This window comes from Durio zibethinus, chromosome 10, assembly GCF_047325235.1.
Source record: "Durio zibethinus cultivar Kanyao isolate XHJ-2024 chromosome 10, ASM4732523v1, whole genome shotgun sequence".
In the NCBI taxonomy this organism is placed as follows: domain Eukaryota; kingdom Viridiplantae; phylum Streptophyta; class Magnoliopsida; order Malvales; family Malvaceae; genus Durio; species Durio zibethinus.
Window position 1 is genome coordinate 27354920 of NC_143171.1, and position 24859 is coordinate 27379778.

Below are 24859 nucleotides of genomic sequence, written 5' to 3' on the forward strand. Positions count from 1 at the left end.
ATTTATGGGAAAATGGTGGGGCTTGGTTTGGTTTAGGGTGTTGCAAGGGTAAGGTAGGTGTTGGCGGGTTGAGGATGATGTTATAGGAAGGTTTGGTTGTGGTTTTCAAAGCTGGGTGTTTGAAGGTTAGGGGTGTGCGAATGTTGGTATATACGTGGGTAGTGGTATGCTTCTTAGAGACTTGGGGTTTCTGGGCATGAGAGAGCTTGGTCCAGGGATGAAGCTAGGTGCTTTAAGGGGCTGGGTGTCTAAGAGGTGGGTGAGTAGGTGCCGGGCAAGGTAAGACCGGTGGTTCTAGGTAGTTTGGGTAGGTGAGGTGTAGAGGCTATGGGTATAGGTTCCTGTGGCTATAAGGCAAGGGAGTGGTGTAGTGGTAGATGTACAGGCTTAAGGTTTGATGAGGCTGGGAATGGTGATGTCAGGGGCAAGTGAATAGGCTAGTGTCGTGCACGGCACTATGCTTATCCCTGTCCTAACTTTTTAAAAAAAAAAACTTTTTTTTAATTTTAATTTTTAATTTTTTAATATTATATTTAATTATTAATTTTAACAAAATTTAAAAATGAGATTTCATTCGATAGACTCGAACAAAATTCGATATCATTTACCCTTTTTTGTAGATTTTTTAGAATTAAGAATATGACAAGGATAAAGACAACAATTTTGTCCAAAGCTAACTCGATAAAAGTTTTTTTTTTGTGTTTTAAAGTTTAAGATTGAACTACGAATCAAGTGATGAAGAACGATTGAGATGATACTGTAAAGCAAAAAATAAAAATAAAAATAATCAAGATTAAAATGTGAGTTAGAGAATAATGAGACTAGGATTGAACCATGAGTCAAAAAATAACAACAATTCATATTGAACCGTGAGTTAGAGAATAAAAATGATAGGGATTAAATTGCGAGTTAGAAAATAAAGACAATTATGATTAAATCACGAGTCAGAGAATAATAATGATTAAAATTGAATCACGAGTCAAAAAATAAAGGCAATCGAAATTAAACCGCAAGTCAGAATATAACAACGACTGATATTAAACTACGAGTCAAAAAATTAAAAATAATCGAAATTAAACCATGAGTCAGAGAATAGCAACAACTAGCATTGAATCTCTAATCAGAAAAATAAAAATGATCGAGATTAAACCATAGGTTAGAGAATAACAAAGACTGGGATTAAACCGTGAGTCAAAAAAATAAAAAACGATTGAGATTAAATAGCAAATTTAAAAATAAAAACGATCTAGATTAAATTATGAGTCAGAGAATAATAATGACTGGGATTAAACCGTGAGTCAGAAAAATAAAAATAATCGAGATTAAATCGTAAGTCAGAGAATAATAATGACTGGATTAAACCGTGAGTCAGAAAAATAAAAATGATCGAGATTAAATCGTAAGTTAGAGAATAACCATGAGTCAAAAATAAAAATGATCGAGATTAAAACACAAGTCAGAGAATAACAACGACTAAGATTGAACCATGAGTCAGAAAAATAAAAACGACCAAGATTAAACCATAAGTCAGAGAATAACAAAGACTGGGATTGAACCGTAAATTAGAAAAATAAAAACAACTCGTAAGTCAGAGAATAACCACGACTAAGATTGAATCGCGAGTCAAAAAATAAAAATAATTGAGATTAAACTATGAGTCAAAAAATAACAATGACTGAGATTGAACCATCAGTCAAAAAATAAAAATGATTGAAATTAAATCGTGAATTAGAAAAATAAAAATAACTAAGATTAAATCACAAATAAGGGAATAAAAATGATTGGGATTGAACCGCTAGTCAAAGAAATAAAAATGACTATGATTGAATTGTGAGTCAAAAAATAATAACAATTGTGTTTGAATTGCGAGTCAAAAAAATAAAAATGATCAGGATTAAATTGCAAGTCAGAGAATAATAACTATTGAGATTTAATCACGAGTCAAAAAATAAAAACGACTAGGATTAAATTACGAGTTAGAGAATAACGAGATCAAGATTGAATCGTGAGTTAAAAAATAAAAAGACTGGGATTGAACTGTAAGTTAAAGAATAACAAGATTAGGATCGAATTGCAAGTTAAAAACAAAAATGACCATGATTAAATTATGAGTCAAAGAATAAATGACGACTGAGATAGTCTTGATTTTGAAAATCGTGCTAGAGGTAACATTTCATCTTCAAGACTATCATCATTGTTTTAAAAATAAAAAAAAATACTAATTCCTCTTGATGTCTCATAGAGAACCTTTAATGTAACTTATCATAAGAGGTAAGTAATCATGTAATGATTGTGATGAATAAAAAAAGATAAAGATTCAATCAGTGAATTATATTATGCATTTTCATTCATGTTAATTTAACTTTTGAAATTGGTTTTATTCTTTCAGACTTTAAAAATCTCTTTCAGTATTCTCATCTTTTTGAATCTTTCTATTTTTATATAGTTGTTTCTATTTCCTTTTATTTCAAAATCTTTGACTTCTGATGGACCCATTTGACTTTTGGTTACCTTAAAATCTTTTCAAATTCTTTTTTCATCTTTTCTTCTTTTTTTTTCTTCTTGTTTTTGGTGATTAATTAATTTTATTTCATTTTTTTTATCTTATATTGTTATTTTCATCATCCTTACATTCTTTTTTTGAGCGACGCATTTCTATTATAAACATTATTAGTCATTATCTTAATTTTAAATGATAAATACGATGATTTCATGTTCAAGATTGAATATGAAACTCAGTTAACAATGGGGTATTTTGGTTTAGAAAGATAAAGATAAGTTTTTTGAACATAAAGACTGGGTAATTCAAAACATTTCAAGAACGAAATATCAATTCTCTAAATAATGAACATTTGAATGGCCTTGACCTACTCGGATCAAATCTTTTCTCAAAAACTTATTGCATTTGAGATCTTGTTATGTTTGATCTCATATAACCAATCATTGCCCTATATCTGCAACTAATGAAAACTTACCCCCAAAAGTCATCTTCCTTAATTCTGGCATTGATTCGTCTAATTGTGTGCTATCCCTTCATTCTTTGAAGGATTTTTCTCTTAACTCTACCTTCATTAAAGTTTTTTTTTTTCAAGTTTTTAGCTTAAATGAAACCCATTTTGGTTCAAACCACCATTTTTAGGTTTTTAGTTTGAATCGTCTCATTTTTCTCATTTTTTATTTTTTTTACCTTTTTTTTCTTTTTTTAAGCAAAATATTTTTTAATAGTGTCCGAATTTATAAGGTTTGGTAATTCATCACTATCAATTTCTGTAAGAATTAGAGCTCTACCTAAAAATACCTTTTTTACCACCTATGGACCATCATAATTGGGCATCCACTTTCTTCTGTTGTCATTTTGATGTGGCAAAACCCTTTTTAAAATCAATTGACCTTCACGAAAGCATCGGGATTATATTTTCTTGTCATGTGCTCGTATGATTTTTTTGGTACGTTTGTCTATGGCTGAGTGTCGAGAGCTTTTTCTTTTCAATAAGATTAAGTTACTCGAAATGGTCTCAAACCTCTTCTACTTCATCCAATTTTGCCTTCATCAAAACTCTCAGGGAAGAAATTTTCACTTCAATTGGTAGTACAACCTCTATCCCGTTCACTAGCGAAAATGAAGTGGCCCTCATAGAGGTTTGAATTGATGTTCTATAGGTAAGTAGGGCAAAAGGTAACTTTTCATACCAGTTTCTATATGTATCAATCATTTTCTCTAATATTCTTTTGATATTCCTGTTCATAGTTTTCTATCGTACCATTCATTTTTGGGTGATATGGTGCTAAATGATGATGCCTTTATCTTGAATTATGCACATAATCTTTTCATTATTTAAGTTGCTGACCTTATCTGAGATTATCCTTTTTGAGAGCTCGTATCGACATATTATTTTTTTTTTTTTTATGAATTTACACACCACTAATCATGTAATACTAGCATACAAAGCTACTTCCATCCACTTGGTGAAGTAATCAATTATTACAAAGATAAAACAATACCCATTTAAAGTTTTCAGGGTTATAGGTCCGCTCACATCCATTTTTCACATAAAGAAAGGTCATGGTAGTGTCAAAACATGTAGTGAGATTGGAGGGGAATAAACTTTATCCGTATAAATTTGAAGTTTTCGGGGTTATAGGTCCGCTCACATCCATTTTTCACATAAAGAAAGGCCATGGTAGTGTCAAAACATGTAGTGAGATTGGAGGAGAATGAATTTTATCCGTATAAATTTGACATTTATGGCACTTTCTGGCATAATTGATGTAGTCATTTTTCATTGTAGATTAATAGTAACCATTCTCATAATTTGCTTGGCCATCATATGCCTATTGGTATGTTTTTCACAAATTCTTTCGTGTACTTCTTCAAGTATATTTCTTGCTTTAATAGCGTCTACACATCTTAGCAAGATCTGGTCTCGGCTCTTCTTATACAAGATTTCTCCATCAAGCACAAACCCTGGTACTAATCTTTGAATAATTTTCTTATCATTTTTGAGGCCTGCTCAAGGTAGTTTTGACACTTGATATGCTACACAATGTCCTAATACCATGATTGTTGATCTACCTCATCTTTTACATTTGAATAGTGGGTCGATAAATCTTTTTTTGTGTATTCTGATGGGCTAGATTCTCGTACTATCATTTAACTTGAACATTGCTGCTAAAGTAGTTAAGGCATCTGCAATCTAATTTTTTTTTCAAGGAACATGCTGAAATTGGATCTCTTTGAACTATTTTATCAAGCTAGTTATATGTCTTTGGTATAATACTAATTTTGGGTCCTTGGTCTCTCATTCGCTTTTTAGTTGATAAATTACCAAGGCCGAATGCTTATATACTTCTAGTGTCTCAATCTTCTTTTCAATGGCCATCTATAAAACCATGGCACATGCTTTATATTTAGCAACATTGTTTGTACATTGAAGTCTAACCTTATAGTACACGGATAATAATTTCTTTTTGGAGATATTAGCACTACCTCAATGCCATGTCCCATTATATTGGATGCTCCATCGAAAAACATCTTTCATACTTTTCTTACAGGCTCTTTGTCTTCATCTTATAAGATCGTCATTAAGTCTTTAACTAAAAACTTGAACTTATAGGTTCGTAATCTTTTGTAGTTCAGTCAGCAAGAAAAGTAGCTATCGTACTTTCTTTTATGGATTTTTGCATCATATACACAATATCATATTCTAAGAGCATGACCTGCTATCTCTCTATCTTACCTAATAGAGATGATTTTTCAAAAATATACTTGAGGGGATCCAATTTTGATATCAGTCAAGTTATATGATAGAGCATATACTGCCTAAGTTTACGAGTAGTCTAAGCTAGGGCACATCATATTTTTACTATTTAGGGGTACTTGGCCTTATACTCCATAAATTTTTTACTTAAACAATATATAATATACTCTTTCTTACCAGTTTTATCTTTTTGTCCTAATACACATCCCATCAATTCTTCTTGCACCGTTAGATATAAAATTAATGGCCTTTCCACAACTGATGGTGCCAATACTGGTGGGCTTGTCAAGTACTCTTTAATCCTTTTAAAGCTAGTTTGGGATTCTTTATCCCATTCATCATGATTATTTTTATGAAGCAACCTAAAGTCGGATTGTATTTTGAGGTGAGTTGGATATAAAACGAGAAGTATAATTCAATCACCCTAAAAAGCCTCTCACTTTCTTTTGCGTAAATGGCATTAACAACTCTTGAATGGCTCAAATCTTATCAGGGTCTACTTCTATAACTCTTTCAGTAACTATAAACCCTAGCAATTTTCTAGATTTAACACCAAAGGTGCATTTGGCTGGATTCAACTTGAGCTAGTATCTTCACAAACTTTCAAATAGCTTTATGAGATTAGCAACATGATCTTCACCTTCTTGAGACTTAGCTATCATATCATCAACATACATATCTACATCCTTATGTATCATATCATGAAAAAAATGACCATCGCCCTTTGATATGTGGTGCTAGCATTCTTTAACCTAAAAGGCATGACTTTATAGCAAAATATCCCTCACATAGTTACGAAAGTAGTTTTCTCCATATCTTCTCAAGCCATTTTGATTTGGTTATAGCCTAAAAATCCATCCATGAATGAAAAGGTGGAGTGCTTAGCAGTGTTATCCATAAAGGTATCAATATGTGACAATGAAAAATTTTCCTTTGGGCTAGTCTTATTTAAATCTCAGTAGTCTACACACATTTTAACTTTTTCATCTCTCATAAGAACTGAGACTATATTGGTTACTCATTCAGGATACTTGGCTACTTCTAAAAAACCTGCATCAAATTAATTTTTTACTTATTTTATCTTTAATAACATTTTTGGTTTTATGTGTTTTAACTTTTGCTATACCGATTGACACTTTGGTTTTAAAGGCAATCTATGCTCAACCATATTTGTACTAAGTCCGAGTATATCCTGATAGGATCATACAAATACATCGACATATTCTTGCAACAAATTCACTAGTTTTTATTTTTCAATCAATGATAGTGAAGTATCGATCCTGACTTCTTTCTTGTTCTCAATATCTCCAAGTTCAACAAGTTGACGGATTCCTAATAGGGTTTTATAATTTTCTCCTCTTACGTCATCCATTTTAATAGATCATGAGATAAATCATAGTCTTCTGAATTAATATTGTTGTCTAGCTTGCTAATGTGAATCGAATTTTCAAAGTTAAACCTAGCGTTATTACCTTGATCATCCATAATGTTCATTATTAAAAGATCTAAAAATGGGTATAATCACAAAGAAATATATATACTGATCTTTGCAAAGGCAAGGAGAATAGTAATGAGAAAGAAAAAATTGAGAACATGATATATGTGGAATGCATCGCATTCATCCTTTTATTAGGATAATGAAAGTAAGCCCATACATTTAACCTTCACATACTCTTGGGCAGAAACAATTGGAAGTCTTAAGTTTTAACGGTTCAAGGATAATGAAAACAGTGCATCATTCTTGGATTTCCTAACCTAAGAAAGGAAAAAAAAAATCTCTTCATCATGCACATCTTTCTCATCTGCCCTAATATAAACTTGAGACAAAGCTTCTTCTAATCTCATTGTTGACTCACCCTTTTCAATCTCTGACGATCTAGGATGTACATATCTGTTAGAGTAGAATGTCTCGTACAGATAGGGGAACACCATTCTTCCATCAACTAATTCATGCCCTTTAAGGCATGCCATTCTTTTTTCTTTTTTCTCTTACATCATGCTTCTTCTATCAGCGGTTGTAGGTTTATAACCCAAACCCGATCTCTCTTTATTCTCAATTATGCTTGGTGCCTTCTGCCTTACATGCCCTGAAGTAGACTTCCATTGTTACTATATAAAATTTTCAGATCAAACATTGAAGGCAGTAATGCTAGGTAAATACATCGGCTTACAAGCAACTTCGGCAATTTGACAAATACAAAGCTGACATTCTTTAACTTAAACACCGGTATGATTAAGGGAACCATTTTGACAACAGGTAATGCTTGGCATTGACTATAAAAGCAAACAAGTCGTAGCATGATAGATGCATGAATGCCAAAAAAAGGTACCTGCAACTGCATACAAAATAGAAATGGATGAGAAAAGCAAAGTGTGAGAAAAAGCTGAAAAAGGAAAAATAAAAAAAAGGGCCCATGGAAGTATATTAGACAGCATTTGAGCTTTCAGTAGGAAAAGATGTACCATAATGGAACATTAGGTGATGACAAATCAAGAAATGGGTATTGCCACCTGCAACAGAGAATTATCACTACTTCTTGAGTAATTATGTCTTGTGTATTATATCCAGATTTTGGAATGAAAAAGGTAAAAATCGATATTACCAAACTGAGACACTAGCATGAATGAGCCACTAGAAATGACATATGTGCCGGTCCATAAGATGAAGTAAGAAATTCGAAACCAAGGGAGCCGCTGAAAGGTGGTTGATAGATATATGCAGTTCAAGGTGATTATGATGAAAAGAGAAGCTGTATCCATAAAACAAGATGAAAAAAAACATATATTTACCAAGCAATTCAGGGCTGTATCACCGAGATGTAGGATGACATTGAGCGTATGCATGTTAACAGTCATCTAAAATATGGAGACCAGAAACAATAATATAACACATAAAGGAATGAGAAATGGAAATAAATCCAAAACAAGTTCAAGTAGAAACATCAACCAACAGTTTTGACAGAAAGTATCATTAGAAAAACAGAAGGAATGGATCTTCAAATGGAGATGGGAAGATATAGAGAAATGGCAAATCGTCCTCTAAACTGCTTCAGACATGCGGCAAGTTTGGCTATGATTCTATAAACTTGAACTACATGATGTCATGATTGTTTCTAACATTTGGATGTGAATGAATTCCTAGTACACTGAACATGTTCACACACAAGCAGGAATTCAAAAGCAATAACCAGATATGCAAAGGGATAGAGAACTCGCAAAATTAAATTTAAAATATTTGATGGAAAGAAATGGATAAATAACGGACCAATAAATGAAGTCAGTAAGCATAACTGCTCCAGCATTCATCTCCATATGACAAATCAAAATGAGGTTTAACATATAAGTTTTGAGGAATAAGGTAGAAGCTACCTGAAAAGCTCAAAGGATTTCCACAACAGTCTTAAAATCTTTTAGCATCCAACGCAGTGCTACAAAAATGATTTTAGAGTAAAAATACTAGTACAGTCACTAGAAGGTTTAGAACCATTATTTTGTTGACTTGAGTGGCAAAAGAGAATTTACCTGGAATATAACTTGGAAGAGATAACTAGAAATGCCTGCAGTTTGTGAAACATTGCATCTTTCCTGGGGATTTAAGGCTTATCTACGAACATTTGTACCATTTCTGTTAGTTAAAGGCATGTAGTATCCTTGCTCTGAATCTATCCTAACATTCTCCACATCAAAATCACAGCTGCTCATTTTTTGATGCTGGTAACACCCGTAAATAGAGAGCAATGCTTGCAAAAATGAGGTTGAAATCATACTGCATACAGTTATCTGGATACTGACAGTTTTTTGCAGAAGCAGAAACATTGCAACAAAGAATGGGAAGAATATAATTAGAAGAGATTCCCCAAAATAAATGGTAACCAAAGTAAAAGTCCGCCTGTACAGCACCAAAAGACATCATAACTTAAAGTTAGAATGTTTTGGAAAATACCTGTCAGAAATAATTAGGAAGCTTGACATACAAGGCAAAATACGCTATGATTTCAGTTTCGGAAGATCAGATAGATGAACAAGATACATTGGTTTTAAGTTCAAAGTCAATTTTGTACCGTTTGGAGATTAGGTGACTCTATACTCTCATACAGCCTTTGGTAGTTTGGTTGATATTTAGCAGCTTTTGCAGCTCTTTGGAAAAATAATAAACTTTCCTTGTACAAAAAAATAAGCTCACGATCAATTTAAAAAACGACAGTCATTGCATTTACTTAAAATGCCATGATTCAAATATAAAGATGGAAGCAGTTTAAATAAGAATTAGTAGCTTAGTCCAAGGCAAGTTCGGATGGGGAAGATTGCTTACCGAGTATAATAGTAATAAATGCAACCATCATTAACAACAACTTTGATTTTAACTGTTGCCAAAGCCAAACAAAACGCAACAACTCGATAACCCAACAGCCAATGAGGATGGATTTTTTGAAGACAAGGCCTCCAAACATCATCATCTTATAACTCATCACAACCTAAATCTTCCTGCCTTCTCTTCCATCACATTTCACTTGTTTCAATCCTTCATATTTCCATATTAAAAACAATGCCATAACAATTGGAGTCAAAACAATAATTGAACAAAGCAACACTCTCCAATTGAACCAGTAACTCAAGGTCGTTGCATCTGCAGTCACCGACAGCTGCATCCTGCTAAAAGCAAATTACCCATTATAATTCTTGACACCCTTTTTCTTTGTTTTTAAAAAAACTATCTTTTTTTTATTAACTATTAATCAACTGCTTGGTTCATATTTGATATCTTCAAATTCAGATTTCCATACACAAATTTCATTTTTTTATCTGATTGCAGTACTAAATATTCATTAATTACATCAAAAACCGAAAAGGGGATTTGAAATTAATAAGCAATCCATGAAAAATAAAGTAATCCTGAAGATTCAAAATTTTGAATGATATTAATACCAACAACATGATACAAATATAAATCCATAGAAGAAAAAGCTTTATGACAGATTCCAACTAGTGAAAAGATAGATTACTTACAGAATATATAATGATATCCAGGGGAAGAAATGAGAAACAGAGGCCTTTTGGTTACCTTGGATATGAGGAAATGGATAATTTAATTATTTGATCTTTTTTTTTTTGTATTTTATTGATTTTAAGCATTTTAATTCCTTATTGTGGAACCGCGAGATATAAATTTGGATCCATATGATGTGATGACGTGGCGGCATTTGCTTACAATTTTATGTGCTTTGAACACGTGAGCTAATGAGGAAGATTTTGCTGGCCCCAAAGTTGATGTTTGGTTACAGCCTTACAGGGCAGGGCAGCCCATGTAACTATTTGACTTGGTTCATGGTGGTAGCCTTTTTTGCTACGTCGCCAAATAAACACTTTAACTTTGTGTATTGACTGATAGTTTTCTCTTGATCATTTTGATGTGTGGCTTTTGTTTTCTCACCCTTTTATTGTATTGCAATGATAGAGGTGGACACAGGACATGTATATTTCTAGGGCTTTAGTGTTCTTCCCATGCTAATGCTTTTGCTGTAGCCTGAAATCCTTATCCCGTTGCCAAGAATGGTCCATGTTTTTTCATCCACTTCCTGCTTTTTACATTCCTTGCTGAGGTTGCCAATACATCTCAAAGCGGTGGTATAATCCTGACTGCTGAGGCCAATGCAGTTTACTTGGATTCCAGGCTTTGCTGAATTTATGTGATGATAATGTTTTCATGCCAGAATTTCCAACTTTTATGCTACCATTACGTTTGGTTGCCTAGGAAAAACCAGAGATGAAAGCATATTGAAGTTTATCGAGCAATAATTTCAGTACTTTGTTTGCAGTAGTAGCCTACCATTCAAGAGCAGGTTTTCAATAGAAGTAAAAGAATCTGCTCTTGGTCTTTCTTTGGTGCTAAAGCTGGCAGATATTGCTTAATTTCAGTAAAACATGATACGACACTGATTCGTATTACAACAATACAGTAGTTTCATGCCACTTTTTTTTTAAGAACTATGCTTGAAGTTATGGCTTTTAGTGTAACCAATTCACTCATGTATGGAACTCTTTACACAATACTCGATCGCCACAATAAGCTAGCCTTGAACTACAACATAAGTCTTCTGCTACATCTTCCCGATCTGCCTGATCATAAAGGCGATGGGATGAATCTAAGTCGAAATTCATTAAGGAGGAAATTAAGTGTTTTGAAATAGCAAGGGCTTACAATCTTTATCAGGGTCTAAAGCAGAAAGAAACCAGTAAATTATACTCATATTTTGCATTCTGAAGGCTGCAGCAGATGTCTCTGAAGTTTCTGATCACTTTATTAAATTTATAACTAGAAGAAGTTCATTCATGGGGCTTTTGATGATCTTGTTGCTCTTTGAATCAATGACAATGCTTTCTTCTTCTGAAAGTAGCCATCCTTTGAGTGGAAATATCTGAATAGGATATAAAAATACATCAATAAGAGAAACAGCCTCACTTAAGTTTAAGCCAAATTAAAAAAGGAAAACTTAATTGGGAATTCATTTCCTTTATAAGAAGGGTATAATATCTTGAAGAATCCATTAGTTTTTGAACTTTTCAAAATCACTTTGGTTTTCCCAAACTGATCATCAGCATGCAAAGTTTTGTTGCCCTTACAGTTACAGCTGAACTGCCTTGGAGATATAGCCTGGAAATAGGCTTGAAAGAAGGCCTTCTTCTCTTTAGGCAACTCTTTCCAAACTGCAAAAGCACCAGCTTAAGCATGTCAAAACACTAATAACACATATACATGCAGGCGCTGAAAAGAGTAAAGAGAACTTTTTACCTGTTAGGGTGATGGTTGGTTCAATCTTGGCATGCTAAGCAAGTGCTTTGACACAGTCATCTCTGCTCATGTGAAACACAAGGCATCTCTCTATCATATGTTGAACCTACAAAACAAATCGCCCCAAAGCATTAAAAACATTAAGTTTTTTATGTTTTTCACAATGATTTCAAAAACCCTCTTAAATGGTCACAAACAATGCTAATACAAAGCAAAAGATTTCAAGTATCCCAAGACACTAATCTGGTGTTTTCCCATTCCATTGTAGTCATGAGGCTGGCAATGCAAACAAGGGAATTGATGTTTTTGGCACATTTTGACAAAAGGAGAGAGAGGTGAGTGCAAAAAGTGCGGGGCTGTTTGACATATGTGTTAGATATTTAGATTTTTTTTTAATAAGGAAAAGCATAATAAGAACAAAATGAAAGGGGAAGAGAGAAACTGAGAAAAGGGCCGTTATCCACAAATATCCAAGTGAAGGGCCAAAAGAGCATGAGAAATCCTAAGGCTTAGGCTCACCTCATCCTCAAGTGATGAAACTTCACCATCTTCCAATTGCAGAAACAATATTTTTTCTGAGATGGGAAATGTTTTGATGTGGACCTCTATGCAAACTTCCATAACTCTTTCGATATCTATCCTATCACCTACAGCTTAAATTTAATCTAGTTGGCCTTGATGGGTGATGAAGCTTCTGATCCTAGAAACTTAAAGCAGGGTCCATATCTAGTTGGGGCACAACGATTGAGCATTAAATGATGGAGCCTCTCGATCATAGTTCGGCCAACAAATAGCAGCCCATGTAAACCACACGAAGTCCAATAACCATCTCGAAAACCTTGCTTGGCTAAACGCGCGGAATTGAAAAAGCCCCGGGTTTTTGCTGCTTTCATGCTCTTTTCCTTCCTTCTTCAGCTTTATTGGCAAAGCTGAAAACTTCCTTCTACAGCTTTTCTCTCCAAAAAATTTTGCTATCTAATCAAAATTAAATCTTGGGTAAGTCTTTTTTGTCAACATTTTACCTTAACTATTCGTGAAATAATTGATAGGATTTTCTTTTCCTATACATGCTTTGAATGTATATGTATTTTCATGAATTTGGGTCTTTCTGGTGTTTTATATTATAGTTTATTCTTAATAGAACTTTGGGTATGCGGTAATAGTTGAATTTACTTTTTCTTTTGGGGAGTAAATTTTGGTACTTTGATTACTTAACAGACCAATATTTTCTCAGTAATTCATGGAAGAAGAAAAAGAGAGAAATTTCTGAAACATATATTGAAGCTTTTTGCAATTTTCTGATAACATAATAAATAGTAGCTTACATTGAACATATTTTCTGACTTGTGACAGACAGGTAATTGCTTTTTTTGGTTCTGAATAAAATTTGGTATTTTGAGGATGTTGCTTTTGGATCCCTCAAAGAAGATGTCATTTAACCGGTGCATTAGAGATAGAGACTTGGTTATTGTCTATGAGAGGCGTGATACTATGAAGGCTGTTAACGTGTGTGAGAATTCGGTTCTTCAAAATCGTTTTGGTGTGTTTAAACATTCGGATTGGATTGGGAAGCCATTTGGTTCCAAAGTGTTTAGCAACAAGGGTGGATTTGTTTACCTATTGGCTCCAACGCCGGAGTTATGGACTTTGGTTCTAAGTCACAGGACTCAGATTCTCTATATTGCAGATATTAGCTTTGTGATTATGTACTTGGAAATAGTTCCTGGTTGTTTGGTTCTTGAATCAGGGACCGGAAGTGGATCTTTAACAACCTCACTTGCAAGGGCTGTGGCTCCTACTGGACATGTTTATGCATTTGATTTCCATGAACAGAGGGCTGCGTCAGCTAGGTAAGAAGATGTTTTTCTTTTGTGACAGTGCATTGTAATATTTTTTATCATTCTGATGAAATTTCAGTTTCAAAGCTTGAGTTATGAAATATGATTTGATAATTGTTAAGGTTGAGTTAGAGTTCTAGTTTGATTTCTGAATCTATTTGGGCTGTTGTATTTTCAGATTCTGCATCTGTAGCTGCAATGTTTCAGAGTCTCAAAATCATCTCATTTTATGGATCTTTTCTTTTCTTCTTTTGAGCATGTTTAGTCCCATTTTATGGTTTCTGCTTGTCTAACTCAAAATGTACTGTTACACTTCATATCTACCATGGAATCTTTCGATTGGATTCCTTAAGTGGCTGAAAAATATCCTGGAAATGGATTTTAGGGGATTGTCTAGTTGGCAAAATATGAGGTCAATGGTTTAGATTTCCCTTTTGAAAAGAAGCCCTGATTGTCACTTCAGTCTTGGCATCTTTAGTACACATACTAGTGAATTCATGCTATCCATGCATTTCCAGGTCTAGCTAATCACCACCACATGAAGTTTGCAGAACTTTGGACTAAGTGATCTGTTCGGTTTTTGTCCATAGTTTGACATTACCCATAACAAGAAATCAACACGTTGGAAACTGAACTGTTGACTTCATATATTAGTATGGATAATCAAGCATTAAACATGCACCTTTACTTGAATTTGCGGTAAAGATTATAGAATGTATGATTTTCAAGTTTCAGCTTGAAAATAAAACTGTTCATCACTATTACCTCAGTCTTTTGACCTTTGTGTCCAATGTTTTATTCATCTGAAACACCACTTTTGTTACTGACTTAACAGTTCAGACTTAAAGAATGTGAACCACAAGACTGATGAAGCTAACTGCCAAGTGCAAAAGTAAATGCCATGTCCTTTCATGCCCCACATTTTTGTATTCATGCAGATTTAAAACCCCAACCTCTATGACCTTGCCTTCCTTTTGCAACATTCAAAATGCATAGCATTGCACCCGTTTTTTCTCCTTAACTCCATTGTTCAAACCTCCAACTAAAAGCCACAACCCCAGATAAAGTTGGGTATCAAACCTATCTTCTTTAAAGCCGTTAGATCTCAGTTCCAGACATGGACATTCATATCAAGAACCTTCTTATCTGTCTTCTTGTTCAGGCTCCAATGCTCTAATCTTTCAGTCATTCCTCATTTCAGATAAAACATGTGATAGTTTTAAGGTCAGAGCAACATCAGTTCCTGAAAACATAGATGACACAAAGGACTCCAGTGGTTTGGCTAGGACCTTGCAGCTTGGAGCCATGTTTGCATTTTGGTATTTTCTGAACATCTACTTCAACATTTTCAACAAGCAGGATTGATATCTTATTTTTAAATCACAATTTCTTATTTTCACTATAGTTCAAGGGTCATCCCTTAAATATATTCCCTTACAATTAAGTCAGCAGTGTCTTAGAGAAATGCAATTCAAAGCATTGAGTAAATCTTGAGTTCGGTGATAAATTTTCTCAGATTGCTATTGTTAGTTTTCAATATGCCATTCACATTAAGGCTGATATATTTTAAGTATAATTCAATTACATTATTTTTCTGCTGAAGGTTCTTAAGGTCCATACATTTCCAGCAACAGTTACAGCCTTCCAATTTGGCTGTGGGACTTTGATAATACTTGCAATATGGGCGTCTAATCTGTACCATCGACCAAAGCTTACTCGTTCACAGGTACTTCTGTAATTTTCATCACATATCTATATTTCTGTTCTACAATCAGTATTTTACAAAGCAGTTTTCAGGTTGCAACAATCATTCCATTGGCTGCTGCTCACACTCTTGGCAACCTTTTGACTAATGTTAGTCTTGGGAAAGTTAACGTCTCATTCACGCACACAATTAAATCAATGAAGCCCTTCTTCACAGTCTTATTCTCAGTTCTATTTCTTGGAGAGGTAAAAGTACTGGTATAAATACTGCTTGAAATTAGAATATTTATTCTGAATGCTTGAGCATTCAATTCTGTTCTCCCTCCATCATAAGCTTTCACACAAATGAGGAGATTGACTTGTGAAACAAAATTCTTTGATTAATGTGCTTTAATCAAGACCCCAGTTGAGCAACTGTGCAAAGTTATAGAAATGAGGTTGACAAAGGGTTTTGTTTCAGTCCTTCCACTCAGTTTTCCACAATTATTTCATTTTCATGGTGGCCTCCTTTCTGGATAGTGTCCTCCCTCGTACCAGTTGTAGGTGGAGTGGCATTAGCCTCATTCACTGAGGCATCTTTTAATTGGTAAGAACCCTTGTCTCATCAACTCATTTAAAAGTCTGATACACTATCCCTTTACAGAAACATGGTCCATGTTCGGATAAACTTGTTTCTTAAACTTGACTAAGTCTTGTTGTTCTGAAATAGGATTGGTTTCTGTAGCGCAATGGCTTCCAATGTGACTAACCAATGGCGTAATGTGCTCAGTAAAAAGTTCATGGTTAGAAAAGAGGTAAAAACATATAATTCAAGCATAAATATACAATGGTTTTACATTTTAAATGTCATTGAGTCACTATTGTTTTATGACAGAAGTATGACAATTATGCTCTTGATTTTACAAAGTGATTTCTAATTTATCTGATTGATTATGTCTTCTGGGCTCTAATCCTCACTTTTCTGAACAGGACACTTTGGACAATATCAATCTCTTCTCTGCAATAACCATAATTTCATTTATCCTATTGGTTCCTCCTGCCATTTTAATGGAAGGTGTCAAGTTCACTCCTTCATATCTACAATCTGCTGTAAGTAGCTATAGCACATATAGAAAGCAAACGCTGATGTTGTATTAAAGCAACAATTAGAGCTTGTTATGTCATAAAAATGAAGCTTTTTATTTTTTTTTTCTCTTAAATCAATTCAAACCAAGGTTTGAATATTAGGGACTAGGCATAAGATCTTCTATGACAGGATTCTCTTTCCACAGTTATCAGCAGGTGAGCCTGTTTGTATCTATTGTAATTTGCTTCTTTATCCTAAAATTATGCAGTTCCTGAGTAATCATAGTAACTATAGCAGTAGGGAATGCCTAATTTCTAGGCCTCTAATCGAAGTTGAAATGCTATGTTTTCTGTTTTGCAGGTCTCTTACATGATACTGCAGATGGTATCCCCAGTTACACACTCTGTAAAAAATTGTGTTAAGAGATTTATGGTCATCGTCTCTTCAGTTATCTTCTTTCAAACGCCTGTTTCACCCATTAATTTCCTTGGAAAAATTGTGCATCAACCAATTGTTAAAACATGGCAAATTGACAAATCTTCCTTGATCATCAGCTTTTACATGTACTAATCAATTTGTCATAAAATTGCACTTGTGTTCTATTTATATTTAACTGTGACTGTTTTGGACCGCAGGCACTGCAGTGGCTCTTGCAGGAGTCTTCTTGTATTCGAAAGCAAAGCGAATAAAGCCAAAGCCAAAGGCTGCATGAGTTTGTATTAAATTTAGATGAAAAAAGGTCTCTATCTAATCATTCAAAAAGAAACATGAACTCCAATAAGCTGAACGTAAAGTTTCTTCCTCCATATGTACTGACAAAAATAATTATCATAAAATTTGCTATTTGAATTAAGGTTTTAATTAAGTTGGTTGATACTGTTATCCTTAAAAATGATATTTAATAGTCAGATGCATAAAATTATGGATATGATAGAATAATAATTATTTTATATTATCTTTAGTTTGTATTTAATTGAAAAAGATATAATTACAAGTAAAATTATTATTTTTTTGGTATAAAATAATTTAATCTTTTCAAAGTGAAAAGAATTATTTTTAATACATGTGATTGAATTTATATGTTCTAAAATATCCTTAAAAATTACTTCAATAATTTAAATTATATAAATTTTAATCAATAAATAAATTATCTCGTTATAATCTTTTCATACAATAAATATAAAATAAAATTACATTATTTAATATAATCATATTTATAATATTATTTTATTTTATTCTATCGTAATTTTATATCTCAAACATAAGTAATAGAATTTAAATTTAAATCTTATACTTATAATCTCTTACTCTATCTAAGCCGGGCTTTGTAAAATATATATACATATATATATATATATATATATGATATTGCACCATTCGAAACCAAACCACTAAGCTGCTTGACCCTGTGAAACATGTTTGACATTTGGCCAGGTCCTCCCAAAATTATCCTATTCTTTTTGTTTTTTTCACCATTGATTTGTTTGAAATGAGGTTTACCAAATTTCATCCTTTTATCATATGAGTCTCTAATTTGCGTTAAAAATTATCATAAACTTAAGATTGATCAGGAATTATCACATCACTAAATCATACATATTAAAAATCCAAAGAATTTAAATAAAATTTAAGATTAGTATTCTAAGTCAAATATAATTATGACTATTTTTGTTATTCATCAAAGTCTAAAATCAACCAAAACAAGAAGACCAATAAATTAACAGCCTGAAAAACAAAGCTACCATTAAAAATCTTTGTCTCCAATATCCTAAGGTATCTCACCTACTTTCCTATACTTAATGGTATAAAATTTTAATTCAAAAGCGTTTTCTCCATTCTTTGTCGGCATGACTAGCCAGATATACATTTTTTTTTTTTTAATTCAGTTTGTTATCCTGTTGTGCGACTGTATTTATTATATCTTTTGTTATAAGCATTTGATAGAATATATATTTTTTTTAATTTTAAAAGATTGAGTATTTACTTTAATAGAAATGCATGAATATATTTCATTCATTGATTAGTTTGGATTTCGTCTTTTTAATGAATTTGTATATATTTTTTTATAAAGATATATTAATTAGGTAAACGATGAAAACAAGGCTTCGCTTTCGAATTATTATTAATCATAACAAAATCTATTATACTGTTGGTCTTAATATGGCCAAATTGGCTAGGACATGTCATTTCATGATGTCATTTCTTGCACAGTCATAAGTGATGGCATGAAATGACGAAGTGTTTCAAAACGTCTTAATATGGCCAAATTGGATACGCTGCGTGGGCACCGAAAATAACAATAGCCTTAATGGAGCCGCTAAACGTGTGCAAGGACAGTGTGGACACAATAGAAGCAGAAAAGTACGGTGACGTGGGAAAATGGGCTACAAAGTGAGGTGGGACAAGAGGATAGGGGTAGGCCCAGAAATGAAATGTACCAAACTGGAGAGTCGAAGGAAACGGCGGACCAGAGAATGCATCCATAGGCAGTACATTACCCTCAGTTATAAATCGACAAAAAAATCAAGGTACAGATTAGGAAAAGGGACTTGCCACGTGAAACACCAAAGTGATGGGACAGGGAACAAAGAGAGACGCCAACGGTTTGAACGTCATTTATTTTAGAAGGAATCAAAATTCAGTTAAATTTAACAAGATGGATATACTAAATTCATCGTGGCTATCAATCCTCATCGTTCTACTTTATAAGAACTTATTAAAGATAGTTATAATATTATTTTTTAAAATTGCATTTAATACACTAATTTTATTAAAATTTAAGAACAAACAATATATTTATTGTAATTTTTTTTAAATATCACCTTAATTAAGTACTGCTTAACATTTAAAATAAAATATTTTCTCTTATCATAATAAAATTTGGTGTAGCTGTAATTCTCTAGGACAAAAGTAAAAAAAAAAAAAATAGAGAAACTATCTAATTAATGATGAGAAAAATAAGTTTGTTTATAAATTCGTTGATTAATGATCAGAGAAACAATGCATTTATAACAAGAAATAAATTGTTATTTCTTGGTTGCATAGTATTTGTGAAATTGCGTTGTGTGCAGCAGCCCATTTACCCCATGGCGCTATTGAGTTAAAATGAAACACACATATTTCAAAATAATATGCTTCGTTATCCAAGGGACCTTCTTCTACATGGTTGTTGACCACAAATTTATGTAGGGTATCTTGATCATGAGACTCATTAGTTGTGTTGGCTGCATAAGGCATTTCATTTACTTGCTTCTCAGAACGATGGTTGCATTCTAGAAGCTGCAATCCCCCGAAGTTACATAATAAAAAAAAGAAAATGTCTATCTTTTTTTTTTTTTTTTTGAGATGTTTAATTTTTCAATGATACCAACACAGCAAAGTTGACTCTTTCATCTAGTGTTCATCTTATCTTAACTTAGTTAACTTCATTAAAAATTTTCTCTGGATTCGTTAATGCCAATGTTAGGAACATCCTTAATTCTGAAAATATCTTATACGCTGAGGAGTGGGAAAATCTTTTTGAAATTAGCCAAAATTTCATAGCGAACATGTTATCATTGGCCGCTAATATTTGACCAGAAAGCATCGTCATCTCCCTTCGAAACTTCTGAAAATTTCTTATTTATGTATATATATATATATATATATATATATATATATGCATAAATTTTACATTATTTATATTAAATAAATTAAATTGGTTTTAGGGTTTAAAAACACTAAAATTACATTAATATTTATCATTCGCTAAAGAATGACACATGCGCATGTCTTAAATAATTATATAAAAAATATTAATAGCTAGGGTTTGGATGCGATTTGGTAGTCAGGTGAATTTTTTAGTCTACTTATAAGTATTTTTTTAATGGACAAAAAATTCCGAATATTAGCTTATATGTCTCGCATCCGTCTAACAGCCTATTAGTCCGCGTTTTAAACACTCTCACAAAAGAAAAAGCATAGACAGAGGGAACCCTAGACCCAGAAAACTAGATCTTATCAAATTCACAGAAGATATGAGGAGAAACATCTTCTCCAAGCCTCTGGCTCCAACTGATATCAGCAAAAGATTGGCTCTCCTCACGGAGAGTCTTCCCTTCTTCCCAAGTAGCAGATCTCGTCCCATGGAGTTTCCAGTTAAGGATGAGATAGTGGGCGAGTGTGGACGTTTGCTTGCTCCATCCGCAAAACAGGCTTCAAAAAGCTTTGCAAAAGGAATGGCTACGTTTTGTTAATTTTCATGATCTAAGCGTTGGTGACGTGGTGACTATTTATGACCACTTATCTGAAGATGGAATCATGTTGTTTGGTAAGTTTATTTCCTCGTTCACGTTCTTACGCTATTGAGGTTGAGAAAGCTGCAGTCGAGCCATCCGGGAGTGATATGGCCTTAGCTACAACTGTTGAAGCTAATGGGGCTGCTGCAACTGATGAAGCAGCTGGGGCTGCTGCAGCTGTTGCTGCACCCAATGATGATGCTGGTGAAGCTGACGCTATGTAAAGTAGAGGTCGAAAGGAAGAGAGGCCGAATCTGTAGTCCAGGCATGCAATTTCCAGAATAAATATGCAACTAGATAACTATGTTGTACTTAAAGAGTGTGTAATAGCAAGTATCTAACTATCTATGTCACTGTCATGGCCTCCGCCTTCACCTCTGTATTGCCTGTTTTAATCTGTAATACGTACCTTGATCTTCACTTCTGTAATGCCTGTTTATTAGCTGAAATATGCTACAACTAAATAAATAAATAAGTTATGCTTTGAGGAAAAATTTACTAATTTCTTTAATATAGGGAAGGAGTTTAATTACTTCAGATTGGGTTTCACTTTCTTTCGATCTTTGAGATTGAAGTGTTTTATGCTTGAATGGCTCATATCCATTCCATAAAAATTGCCTCAAAACTGACAAAGGGTTTGGGAGAAAGATAAAGTTTAAAGTTCTTGATTAATAATTGCAGTAGCTTTGTATTATCTGTTAATGCCCTATGCTCTAGTATTATCTGCTTTGAAGAACTTGGAGTTCTTGAGTCTGACTAAAAAAGAGCTTGTTGGATATTTGACGGGGCATGCTTTTTGTCTTTCAAAAGACCTGAGATGCTGTATTTAAATTGGAAAGTTTTGGTTTTTGAATTGGCTTGTAAAAGATGCACGTTTTCTTCCCATTGAGTTGGTCAAGCAAATGATTCTTGGTTTACAGATTATTACAAGTTTATCTTGCCGAGAGTTATATTGTAGTTCTATGTTAATCAAAGGTCTTTCGGTGTATGGTGGTGCAGGCTTATGATCATGTGATTTTTAGGGTGGGGTGTTGAAACTTCTTAGTTGTTTTGTTCTTTATCCTTTAGCTGCTGGTTTGCCAGTCTGGTTTGTGGTTGCATAGAACTTTGTTCTTTGCTATATTAGCTTTTCCTAATCTTGTAATCTTTTGGTTAATTAATATCCAAACTGAAACAAGTTTTTCATTTGATGTCATTACTTAGTTTGACTGCCCTATCCAACTTGGCCATTAAGACGAGCAGTAGAATAGATTTTGGCCGTACGATTAATAGTAATTTGAAAGCGAATCCTTGTGACACTGAGACCTCAAGTGAAAATAATGCATGCCTACACGGACTTATCAAACATACATGCCTTAAGGAATTAAACAACCGATCATAAGAGCCTGTGGAATCTAGGTTACAAGGGAAAAAGCAACTAATTAACGATTGGGTGAGAGGTAGGTGAGAAACTTTTGGAGACAAAGACTTCATTATATCAATAGGGCATTAAATATAAATTCATAAGAGATTAAATTAAAATTAAAATTTAAAACATTTTATGGAAATAAATAATAATATAATATGAAAAAATGATTAAGATAAAATTATCTACACACAAATTTTTCTTGTATAGCTTTACTTTATGAATAACAAGAATTGACATAATTATATTTAACTTAGAACACGTATCTTAAAATTTGTTAAAATTTCTTAGATTTTCAATAAACATGATTTGGTGATGCGATAATTTCTAATTAACCTTAAGTTGTGATATTTTTTAGCGTCAATTAGAGACTCATATATATTTAATTCATGTTCTGTGACTTTTGATATAATTAAGAAAAATTATTGAATAAAAAAGGAAAAAAATCATTGAATAAATAATTGAATTGTGCTGAGTTGCATGAAAAGTCCGTGCACTTGTAACCATTCGATTCAAATAAATTATTCGCCCCACCAACCCTGTAACAGAAATGTTTAAGACTTCCTGGAAATCGCGAAAAACCTCGCCTGTTGAAATGGTTATTGGTCTTGGATTTTTTCTCCTTTGGGAAAAAAGGCCATCCGAAACCAGTAGTGTACAAGGGCTGGCCAGCTTTTGCTCAGCCAAAGGCCTTGTACCTGCAGGACACAAGGTCACCTTCTATCGTCAGATATCTGAAGGTGGAATCAGGGTGTTTGGTTCTATATTTTTCCCACATTAATGCTACAGTGTTGACATTGAGAGAGCATCCAAACTTGGAAAAATATGAAGCTTGGAGATTAAATTTATTTTGACAAAAAAAAATAAAAAATGACTTTAATTATTACAAACTTTTTGTTTCACATTACTAATGATTTTGATGGAAAGACTTAAAAGTGATAAAAGGTTGACATTTAGTAAACCTTACATCAAACAAAAAGCTAGATTTCTTTCTCCTTTGTGTTAAAAAGTTAGATTCTTGTTTCTTATACCTTAAAATTTGTTTTAAGTGATGATTAAAGAAAATTATAGTTAAGTACCAAAATGTAGGCCAAATCTAGTGATTTATAACCCATGTCAATGCTATTTTTAAAAGGATAATTTTTGTGTCCGATTTGATTAATTAATATATAATATAAGATTTTAATTAATTTTATACTCTATATTTTTTGTTTATTTTAATGTATATTTTTTATAATTAAATTTATCTCTTTATTATACTTATTTAAATGATTTATTTGTAAAATTTTTATCCTCAAATGATGTTACTAATTAAATTTTAATTTAAAATCATCAGATTAGTAGATCGAATTTGTCAATTTTATTTGTAATTTTAAAAATTTTAAAAATTAAAATGATCCTTATTACATTTACTTGTAATTGATAGTTATTTCAATAATTCAAGTTGTACAAAAATTGTGAAAAAATTAAACCATTGATATATACTCTTAATATAAACTGCTTCATTGTTAAAATTCTCTCGTATTTTCAAATTGAAGCTACAAATCATTGTAGATATTTGTTATTTTCACATCGAAGTATCTTTAACCTAAGTAATTATTCATCGGTGATGTATAGAGTACTCATTTATTTCGTCTTTTATTTGGTTCCTCTTTTTCTATGTTCACATTGTAAAGTTTGCATTTAATTTCTCTCCCTTTTTTAACTAATATATATATATATATATATATATATAAGTTAATCATTTATCCATTTTTTTTCTTATAAAAACTTCTCACTTTTCTCCAGTAATTTCAATCGTCTTAATTGATATGATAAAGAGTGAGTTGAGCAGCACATAAAAAATAGAAGTGGGTACCCCAAGTGCTTGCTATTTACGCTAGGCAACATACCCACGCACGCTACCAAATTAGAGAATAGTGATGGCCATTGATCTCTCCGGCAGTTAGTTCCCTGTGTTAACCCTATTAAACTTCATTTAGCAACAGCGTGGGGAGGGGTTCGATTACATTAGATTGTCCTTTTGATACTGAATCATATGGACAAATAGACAATTTTGAAAGAATTTATTTTTAACCTTTCAAACATAAATCTATTTAATTAAAAAAAATTGTTTCGTATCTCAATTTCGATTCAAATATGAGTTTCGTTTTGTATTCCTTTAAATTTTATATTTCAAAACTATATATATATATATATATATATTACAAGGGTTTTTTGTTTCTTTTATATATGTAAAAGTTTATTCAATTGTGGATCATACGATACTAATTCTTAGTTTATATGATCTTTCATATCTCAACATTCAACCAACTATAAAAGAAAAAAATGAACTTCAAAATCATAGATACACACAAATAATTTAGCTACCACGCCCATTTAGGATATGCTACAATATCATTCAACAACGGGTAATTTGTGATCAAGATTACTGGTTTATGGCTTTAAATATTTTCCCACTGTAAAAGTCAGTTCTTATCTGTGGGTAATTTACTTTATGATATTTTCTATTTGTACGGGA

The 24859-nt window shown here is 32.7% G+C and overlaps 1 protein-coding gene, 2 long non-coding RNA genes and 1 pseudogene across 12 annotated transcripts; 2 read left to right on the forward strand and 2 right to left on the reverse strand.

The window, feature by feature from the left end:
• Positions 1-6560: 6560 nt before the first annotated feature.
• Positions 6561-10602, reverse strand: LOC111293431 (uncharacterized). 9 transcript variants are annotated; one of them, XR_016345898.1, is made up of 7 exons: positions 10266-10602; positions 9571-9911; positions 9320-9413; positions 8781-9147; positions 7862-8564; positions 7722-7769; positions 6564-7588 (listed from the first exon to the last, which is right to left on the reverse strand). It is a non-coding gene; the product is annotated as an uncharacterized LOC111293431 (long non-coding RNA). The 9 variants fall into 9 exon arrangements; XR_016345895.1 differs by having other exon boundaries at positions 6567-7594; positions 7862-7952; positions 8049-8114; positions 8524-8564; positions 8781-9911; XR_016345900.1 differs by having other exon boundaries at positions 6561-7345; positions 7420-7588; positions 8781-9911; positions 10266-10601.
• Positions 10603-11201: 599 nt separating this feature from the next.
• Positions 11202-12400, reverse strand: LOC149516631 (uncharacterized). Its single transcript, XR_016345902.1, has 3 exons — positions 12049-12400; positions 11880-11963; positions 11202-11674 (listed from the first exon to the last, which is right to left on the reverse strand). It is a non-coding gene; the product is annotated as an uncharacterized LOC149516631 (long non-coding RNA).
• A 506-nt stretch (positions 12401-12906) lies between these two features.
• LOC111293432 (uncharacterized) lies at positions 12907-15605 on the forward strand. Its single transcript, XM_089767069.1, has 4 exons — positions 12907-13044; positions 13402-13898; positions 15088-15205; positions 15490-15605. Exons 2-3 carry the CDS (start codon positions 13450-13452, stop codon positions 15089-15091), a joined length of 453 nt encoding a protein of 150 aa, XP_089623195.1. The 5' UTR covers positions 12907-13044; positions 13402-13449; the 3' UTR covers positions 15092-15205; positions 15490-15605.
• On the forward strand, positions 15142-17517 carry LOC111293433 (phosphoenolpyruvate/phosphate translocator 2, chloroplastic-like; annotated as a pseudogene). Its single transcript, XR_016345483.1, has 10 exons — positions 15142-15205; positions 15292-15369; positions 15515-15612; positions 15684-15740; positions 15820-15836; positions 16051-16176; positions 16300-16384; positions 16560-16871; positions 17017-17219; positions 17292-17517. The product of XR_016345483.1 is annotated as a phosphoenolpyruvate/phosphate translocator 2, chloroplastic-like (transcript).
• Positions 17518-24859: the final 7342 nt, after the last annotated feature.